The 9,603-nt window shown below is 36.4% G+C and overlaps 2 protein-coding genes across 16 annotated transcripts in view; one reads left to right on the top strand and one right to left on the bottom strand.

Moving 5' to 3' along the window:
• LOC106883222 (queuine tRNA-ribosyltransferase accessory subunit 2) overlaps positions 1-9,603 on the top strand; it is an 84,052-nt gene that overhangs the window by 4,829 nt on the left and 69,620 nt on the right. For 2 of the 10 annotated variants that reach the window (XM_089338898.1, XM_089338892.1), the window contains exon 1: positions 12-148. The exons of 7 other annotated variants lie outside the window; for them this stretch is intronic. The gene's annotated coding sequence lies outside the window, so the exon portion shown is untranslated. Of the gene's footprint in view, positions 1-11; positions 149-5,126; positions 5,151-9,603 lie in introns of those variants that run through there. One more of the 10 variants, XM_089338894.1, reaches the window with a different exon arrangement.
• LOC106883226 (uncharacterized) overlaps positions 6,860-9,603 on the bottom strand; it is a 60,764-nt gene continuing 58,020 nt past the window's right edge. For 2 of the 6 annotated variants that reach the window (XR_016237775.1, XR_016237772.1), the window contains one exon: positions 6,864-7,428. Coding sequence is in view for 1 of the 6 variants with exons in the window: in XM_014934156.3 (XP_014789642.1) it covers positions 7,379-7,428 (50 nt within the window). In the remaining 5 variants the exon portion in view is untranslated. Of the gene's footprint in view, positions 7,429-9,603 lie in introns of all 6 variants that reach the window. The other 4 variants (XR_016237771.1, XR_016237773.1, XR_016237774.1 and 1 more) reach the window with 3 other exon arrangements.

Genomic DNA, 9,603 nt, shown 5'->3' with positions numbered 1-9,603 from the left:
CGTGTGTTTGTGTGCTTGTTCTTATTTGTGTGTGTGCGTGCAACACATAAAAACATAACAGGCATACACACACACATACACAGAACAAGCACACACGCACAACCCATTAGCTTTCTCTTCCCAATTTTACAGAAGATGGCCTGAAACGGTAAGCTTACTCTATTTTTTGTTACTTTTTTGTAATATACACGTTTATTTTACCGTAGAACATTAGGCAAATATAAAGCGTATGCACACTGGTTAGGGTTAGTTTTAGGCTATAGTTCTGGAGTTAGGTGGTGTGTGCATGCGTTTTACCTTCGTCTGCAACCCTCATGAAAATGCGAATGTTTCTGAAACGGTTACTTTGCCCTAATTTTTATTCCGTTTTTCGTAATCCACATGTCCATTTTACCAGAGAAAACTTTTTTCTTTCAAATTTGTCGTTGTGAATGATTCATATTTACCATGCCAAAAGCGTTTGGTGTTTTAGCAAAATAATTTTGTTGAAGTAATTTAGTAGTACCCTTATACTCTGTGTGTTTTAAAACGCATGGATATAGGTGTCGAATTTGTTCCAATAACTTTCGAGTGATAGATAGATAGATAGAGAGAGAGAGAGAGACAGACAGACAGATAGTTCGCTCCGGCCAGTCATGGTATTAGCTGTCAGTAGCCAAAGAATCAACTCAAAACCAGCAGTAACGTTCCTTGTCAGATTTTTCTACTTTCACTTCTGACAGCTAATACCATGACAATGCCGTAATTTCTGTCAATTATACCATTTCTGTAACCCGTCCCTACACGAAATTGTACTTTGTTAGATTTGTAAAACTTCGGTTGGCAGAGGTAAAGAATATGCACATTACACCTTTTCGGTGTAACAAAGACCCTAACCCTAACCAGGTGTGCATATTCTTAACTTTCGCCCTTCGGTTTTCATTTAAATTCGATGATGATGATGATGATAATAATAATAATGATAATGATTCTTTCTAAGTTTAACACACGGTCAAAAGTTTTTTAAGGAGAAGAGCAGGTTGACTACATCAGTTCTCATACTAAATCGGTACTTATTTTACTAACCCAGAAAGCGGCTGAATTTGAACTTGGAGTGTAATGAGTCGGAAGAAAACTCACAAAGTATTTTGTTCGACTCTAACAATTTTATTAGCTTGCCACCTTAATAATAGTAATTATAATGATACTTTCTTTATTAATCACAAAGTGTTGACAAAAGGCTCAAAGACATTAGGGAGCAATACAGTGTGAGATTATATAAAAATATACATGTAAACAAGAGAACTTTTTAAAAGTTGACAAAACGAAGAAAAATTCCCAAAAGGAAGAGGGACTTCTGAAGGCTGCTACTGGAAATTCCACCAAAACCACCGTCACTGACCACTAAGGCAAGTTCCCCTCCTTCTTCCAGGTGTTCTTCTCCAATCTTCAAGTGCATTCTCAGGGCAGACCAGTTCACTTAGCCAATACTCACTACTCATTCTCCTTTCAACAAATTTGTTGGGAGGCAGCACTTCCCTCCTCTTCCTTGTTTTCCTTTTTAAGTGAAACTTGAATGAGTTGACTAGAGTTTTGGCTAAAAAGGAAAATGTTTGTCTTCAGCCCTTCCAGTCTCATTCACCACTTAACCTCTTTTACCAAGGCCACTAGGCAGATAAAAACTGCCTGCTCTTCATAACCAATGGAAGGTGGCAGGACAATCTTCACAATGGACCCAGCTGATACCTGGATCTGTTCTATACACGATAGCAGTTGTTTGATATAATTTCACAAGTCAGTAGTGCTTGGGTACTGGACAAATGCATGCAGAATGATTTTGTTACCATGTGATTAGGACAGCTGTGTAAAGTGCTGAGCTCTAATTGTGGAGGGTATTTGTGGAAGGAGTAGACCCAAGAAAACATGGGATGAAATGGTGGAAAAGACACTGGGCCTCACTGAGGAAATGACAAGGGACCAGGAGATGTGGTGATTTGCTGTACTTGATAAGACATGTCAAGCTAAATAAAATTGCTGTCTTCCACATATAGACTTTTCCTTTCTGGTGCCAGTGCCACATAAAAAAAGCACCCGTGCTGAAGGCATGTAAATAACACTTTGTTAAGTGGTTGGCGTTGGGAAGGGCATCCAGCAATAGAAACCAACAGACATAGTTTGGACAAGCTGGTCAGCTGCATGTCAAATCATTCAACCTGTGCCAGTATGGAAAGCAGACATTAACCGATGATGAAGAAGATGATGTGTGCATCTTGGACAGGCCCAGCCTAAGGTACTTCTGTATCTGGAGATTTATCTGGAACCACTCCAATAAGACTGTCAGGCCATGGATTTCTGGAAATTATCCATGGACCCTGATCTATAAGCCCTGCTGAATAGAACAGGTAGTTGATTTTCATTGACATCCAGAATTTCCTCAAGAATGTTGTTTTTGCATAAAGGAATGCTAATGTGAAACTTCCATCTTCTGCATTGACTAAGTACTAGATAGCTATGTGCATTTGGTGACATTCCACCCAGGAGTGCAGCTCTGTCAAAATGATGAACTGTGGGAAAAAAACATCTGATAAATGGTGACCACACATGTTCACTATCACGGAATCCTTGGAGATATTGCAACCTCAATACATGCTTGCACATAATCAGTCACAGCATGCCCAATCCTCCATGCGACAGATGTTGACAATAGATGGAGTTGTTGACCAATGAAATGCATCTCTTCCACGAGTTGAAAAGCAAATGCTCCAGTTCAGTCAGACTTGAAGACAAGACAATGTTCAGGCAATGTAGACATTTGCTAACTCTGCCCAATCTTTCTGGAATAGTTTCCTCCTGGTCTATTTCTTGGTATGACTTTCCACCTTGCTCATCACCTCGTGCCAGATCTTCTCTATCTGGAGATCTGGGCCAAACCAGACCCTGAGCAATTTAACTGGCCTGTCTGTTCAAGAATCCATCATGCTGTTGGATGCCATGAACCTACCTTTCCAGTTAATGAGCTGCAGGCCCACTAATTTTACCTGGTTGATTATGGCTCTTGTTACTGCCTCATTCTCCCTTAGAATGTAGTGTCATTCACTCCCAGTGAATGAAGTGCAAACAAAAAAGTAAAATAACTAAAATGGTGACAGTACATAGGAATGCATAAGTACAAAACATGAATATAGTATAAATAAAGTTCATTACATGTGATAATGATTATATTGATAATTTTGCTAGATACACAAATAGTTCTGCATTTTTTGAAACTGTAAAATAAATTTTTTTTTCAAATAATAGGTCTGAGTATATTTAGTTGGCCAATGAACTTTGCTGCCACTTTCGATCAGTGTGTGTGTGTGAGGTGTAACAGTATTGTTAGAGAATTCTTTGTTTTTGTATTTAGGTTGCTTAAGTGTGGCAGATGGTGAAGACTGTTGCTGTGGGGGTATTGATTTGAAAAAAGCTTTCTTTAGTCTAATGATACTGACAATTTCCTGTTTTCTCTGTGTCTAGGAACATATATTTCTACTTAGCTTTAGGAATGTAAAATGGACCTGAATAACTAGCGTGCAAAGGATGCTTAACTGCATCGTTCCTCACAAAAACATGAATCCAGGTATTTATGTCAGAAGGAACAAAAGTTTTAATCAATGTAGGTAACTCCTCCTTGTAACTTTACAGTAGATGAATATAGCTGGCAGGATCATGCTGTTGATTATTTGTTGTGATTACCATCTAACCAGGTAGTTTAATTGCCATACCATGCAGTAATTCTGCTGGGGAGTAACCTAGGTCTTGTTGAGTAGTTGTTCATTATTCTAGTACCCATTCTATCCAAATTGGTATATGCTCATAAAGCTGCTTTAAGCTGGGGATGAAAACATTCTATCATTCTATTGGACATGGAGTAATAAGCTGTAATACAAATTCTGTACCTAATGGATTTGTTCATCATTGTCATCATTATCATCATGTAATGTCCATTTTCCATGCTGGCATGGGTTGGATGGTTTGACAGGAGGTGACAGTGTTAGGAGCTGCACCAGGTGCCATAGTCTGTTTTGATTATTTCTACAGCTGGATGTTCTTTCTAATGCCAATCACTTTAGGGAGTGTACTGGGTGTTTTTTATGTGGCATCAGCAGCCACAAGATCATCAATTTCATTGCAAGAAATCCTCTGCTAGGAGGGGAAGTAGTATTGAAGAGGGTGTGGCTTTGTGCCATTTGTGAAATTTAAGGTATTGAGAGAACAGATATAGGTGTCTTTATGTGAGTACCCCAGTTGGAAACAAAAGGAAAGTGAGTTGGAGAATAAACTAAAGAGATTAATATTGAGAGAGATGATGGTGGGAATGTGTCAGGACATACCCTCAAGAGACATTGGGGGTGGTGAGAATAGGTGAGGTGTTATAGAGGCTGGGTAAGTGGACAGGATGAAGTGACTGATGGAGAGAAATATAGGAGAGGCCTGAGAGAAGGAGTTGCTGTAGGTATGTGAGGGTATTGAAGGAGATAGCAAGCAAGTGAGGAATTGATGATGGAGAGCAGTACAGGAAGGGAAGAGAAAACAGAAGGTGGGAGAAGAAGGTAATTGGGTTTGGGGAGTAAAAGTAACCGAGTAAGTCACATTGGGTGTAGTATGTGCCTATTCTGTTCTCAGTGATAGAGAAAATGATAGATGTTAGGGGGTGAGGGAGAAGGTTGACAGAGTAGAGTCCCTCAGGGACAAGCATTTCCAAGGTGGTTTTAGGATATCAATTCTATTGAGGTGGGTGGGGGTCTTCTTGAATACAGTAATGTGCCAGATATCTTGGTCTGTAAGACTCAGTATTGTCTTCTACAACTTTCATCCACTTTAAGTGATCAGCACTTCTTTATGCAAATATCTACATCCATAGGCATCACATGACTAAACCAGTGCAGTCTTCTCTCTTGCAAACTGCATTTAATTCTTTTACTTCACTTTTTTCTCAATACACTCATGCTTTGTTGCACATGTATATTACATTGCACATCCAGTGGAGCATACCAGCTTCATTCTTCTCTAGTCTTCATATGTCTTCTGCATTCAGGGTACACCAAATAGAATTCCTGCCTACATCTTTTTTACATAATGAGCAGGTCCTGTCTGATTTCTTGCTTAGTAGGACCTAGGTTATTCCTAAGTAGGTATGAAATTTTGAAAATATGTAAGTATCATTTCTATTGCACTTTTTCCTGGAGAGCACCTAAAAAGAAACATTTTGATACTTTATGTGTGAAATTTGGGTGAGTATTTTAGGAAATATAACAATTTGAATAGTCAGTGAAATGATCAAAATGAATAATTAGCCATATTTGTGATGTCATATTTTTGATACTGAGGTGAAAACCATCTTCAGATTACACAGATTAAAAGTGACCATGGTATTAGGGGGTTCCTATAAGGTTGTTATCCACCCCTGAATGGAACTCTCCTGTATGACATGTATGCATGCTCAGTGACTTGCTTTAACTTCCGCAGACGACTCACATACTGTACTAACTGGTTAATATGCTTCCAAAGAAATCACGCAAATACTGCTGTATATGCAGCCACTATAAAGGGAAGAATGTAGACGGCAAAGTTATTTCACTACATAGATATCCTGCAAACATAGCTATTCGTCGTATTTGGCTTCAGAGATCGAGACTTGTGAGGAAAGACTTTGTTTACACTGCAAATAGCCAAATGTGTTCCCAGCATTTCGTCAATTTTAATGGACCATCGAAAGATCACCCCTTGCCATCCGTTTTTCCAAACAAAGTATCTAAAATATCAGTAAGTGCATGATCATATACGCAGTTAGTAGATGAGTGAAATGTCTCTTTGATTTATCTCCTCATTAACAGACGAGAACATGTTAAAATTCAAGGGAAACAAATTCGAGTGGTGTACGCTGAGCTAAACACGAATGTTTAATCTAATAATTGTTGTGTTGATGTACAGGTATTTTTAATAAAGAATTTTGCATTGAAATAATAAATACATTGAAATTGTTGTTAATGTTCTGAATGAATGTGGGAATTTCGAGTAAGCCTAGCTATGATATTTTTCTTTATATATATATATATATATATATATATATATATATATATATATATATATATTTATTAATAAGGGTAGAAATTGATATTAATCAATTAGAACCAGTGGTCTAGCATATTAAAAAAATCCGAAGATTAAAATTATATTACATACAAAAATAAGAGGAATGATCAGCAAAAGTGGACTCCTATATGCTAGAAATAGATGCCGAATCGGCATCTATTTCTAGCATATAGGAGTCCACGTTTGCTGGTCATTCCTCTTATTTTTGTATATATATATATATGTGTGTGTGTGTGTGTGTTTGTTTGATTAAATAATAAATTTACAGCATTGAATCTAATATTCCTCTAATTATTAGATTTTATAGTGTGACTGTCCCTACTTCTTCTACACCTCATCATGCTCATGGCCAAATCAGTGAATGGTTGTTGAAAGCTATGCCCACGTAAAACCGTATTTAACTTATTTGCAGAATACTTCAGACTTATCGTCCTATGAATTTACTTTGTTGACATTCTTCATCCACAGAATTTTTATACCTTTCAACCTTTCAATCAAGTCCGCCTTTCTTCTAGTAACATACTGTCCATATAACCTTAAATATTTCTTTAACTCAGGCACAGTAAGTACTTCGATAGCTGAATCACCGAGCTGCTTTATATCCATGATAAGACATAAAACAATAACAATGGCGTGAATAGTCTGCGGAAGTTGAATTGTCTACATGGAGCGCCGCCTAGCCAAGGGAGATAACCTACTTATAGGAAAGCCCTATAGCAGTTGCCTGTTTTTTTTTTTTCAGATTCTTGGAAAGAAAATTTTTTGGAATTTAAAAAAATATTTATGTAAAGCCTATTTTGCTACATGTCAAAAACAGTCAATTTTGCAGTGTTTTCAGACCTAATTAAATCCAAAAGTACAAGCTACAGGAAATTGAGTTTTGACGTTTGTAGTTGGTATAGAACCAAATAAATCCTGAGATTTTGGAACATGGTAGCATTTTTCAACAAAATTTTAATGTACTATTAAAAATGACTATAAATGGCAGAGTTTCAGATCAGGACACCCACATAAGTTCGATATTCTCCATTTTGAAGGAGATTTTTCTTGTCTTGTTTTTTTTTTTTTTTTTTTTTTTGCATCACAGTCTTGGAAGTGATGGAAAGGAAGCTTTTTATGAAAAGAATTTAGGAAAATCTATGATTTTTTCCCTCTGTTTTTTGTTTGCACTATATGCACTTAAAAATTATGAGAGAAGCCTTTTTGGTAGAAAAAAAAACTTTCAAACAAAAAGATGTGTGATTTAAGGGAGATTTAGCTGTTGTTTCTAGCACAACCCACAACTACTTGATACCTTTCTCAGAATTTCATGTAGACCTAGATTAAAACAGAAACAAAATGTGAAAATTAATTCCTTGCTTTAAGCATTAAAAACATAAATTAAAAGTATTAACAACATTTGTAACTTACAACAAACTTGTTAATAGGAGAGAGAGAGAGAGAGAGAAAAAAACAAAATGAATTTATAAACACTGATATAAATCATCCCAACTGTATTCAAAATCTACAAAATTATATTTGTTGCACAATATAATTTTTATTGGCGGAATTTAATTAATATCTCTCAAAGAAAAACAAAATTTACATGACCATGTTAGGTTTGCTTAGCAGCTCTCCACATGTTAAAACAGTGAGAAGGAATAAACATACTCAATGCAATGATTTTATGCTAGGTTTGGGCTCTAGAAGACTTATTAAACTCAATTATGTGCATTTATATATGTTTATTTAGTAATTAGCTCATCCAGTTCTTAAAATTCTGGCTCAAACTCAATATTTGAAGCCTTGGATTTGTGGTGTTCTCTTTGACTTCTTGCCATGCACAAATACATGAGTTCAGCAAGTAGGATCGGTATACCACCCCCTTTACTCACTTTGTGCTTTTTCTCCATATCATTGCTAGATTTAGCAATGACCATATTGAATTTATGAGAAAATTTATTTCTTATGATATAAAAATCTTGAAGAAAATGTGTCCTTTTGTAAGTGAAAATTAACAATGGAATTTTAACTTTTATATTTCACAACAATTATCTGACCTACCTCCATCGATTTTTATATCAAAATAAAGCAAAAACCTTCCTCTTCGTGACAGTATGATTTTTAACACAACTTGAGCACATTGGACTAGAATGAGGGCTACCATTCAGTAGTCAAAGATATAAAAGAAAAAAACAGGACAAATGCATGGAACTACCAGGGTGTTTGAGGGACCCTGACATGATAGATAACTATCAGATTTTGATTTAAACTATATGAGAAGAAAGTTCACATCCAGAACTTTCAAACACTATATAATAATCTTCAGAAAATATTTATTTTGACATGAAAATAATGAAGTAAAAATGTGTTTTTGCATGTTCAAACTGTGCTTCCTTCCATTGTATGGCATTCTATAGTGATACCTACTTTAAGATACTTTGATTCCAGATTTTGCTTCCACACCTGGAATTTCTTTTCTAGCCTTGTTACAGATTCTGCTATGAGGGCAAGCTCATCAGCATATAGTAGTTACCATGGGCTTCCAGTCTTAAATTCCACTGTTATGGCCTGGAGGATGATGGTGAATAGGAGGGGGCTGATGACTGACCCTTTTGCATACCTCCTTGTACACTATATTCATCACTGTACTCATGGCTAACTCTTACCTTACTATCAGCATGCCTGTACATAGCCTTTACTGTTTTCACAAGTCATTCATCTACCCCTAGCTTCCCCCAGAGACCACCATATCACAAAGTGAGGTACTCTGTTGAAGGCTTTCTCCAGTTCAGCAAATGCCAAGAACAACAGTTTATTCTTAACTAAATACTTCTCTTGCAGTTGCCTGACCATGAAAATAGCATCCAAGCTGCATTTCTTCTAGTCTAATTCTGTTCCTAGTTAATTGGGCTATATCTCTCTCTGTAAATTTTGATGCATGTTATGCATGTGAGGCTCTGTGTGAATGATATAACAACACCAAGCAAACATTTAATAGTAACTTTTATTTCACTGCACAAGTAATAATGAGGTTGGTCATGAATTATAAAGTTCCACAACAAATCATCTTTGAATGAATAATTCAGTTATGTTCATAAATAATTAATTACAAAAACTCTGTACTGAAGTTTGTTAGGACAGGAGAAAATGTACACAGATTCATATCAACCAACTATATAGACTTATACAAGTTGAGCAGAAAGTCATTAAAAGAACTACTATAAATGGTAAGAGAATGTTTGAAGCTGGACCACAGGTTACCACACACTCTGCCAGTTGGTACTAATAGACAACCCTTGTACTGAGATGTTTCATAAGGATCTAGAAGAACCTATAATGTGAAGTCTGACTGCTGGTTGGTCAGTAACTCGACCTTTCACATGAACAAGGTTGTGCTATGTTATGACTTAAGCGTTGTAATTTGACAACTTGGTTTCAAGTCTTGCTACACTTTCATCACCTGGTCCAGTAATTTGATGCCTCTATAATTACCTCTATCTAAGGCATTTA

This window comes from Octopus bimaculoides, chromosome 21 (assembly GCF_046866305.1).
Source record: "Octopus bimaculoides isolate indiv1 chromosome 21, ASM4686630v1, whole genome shotgun sequence".
Lineage (NCBI taxonomy): Eukaryota > Metazoa > Mollusca > Cephalopoda > Octopoda > Octopodidae > Octopus > Octopus bimaculoides.
The sequence above is the reverse complement of the archived record's forward strand: the minus strand, read 5'-3'. Positions and strand labels throughout refer to the sequence as shown.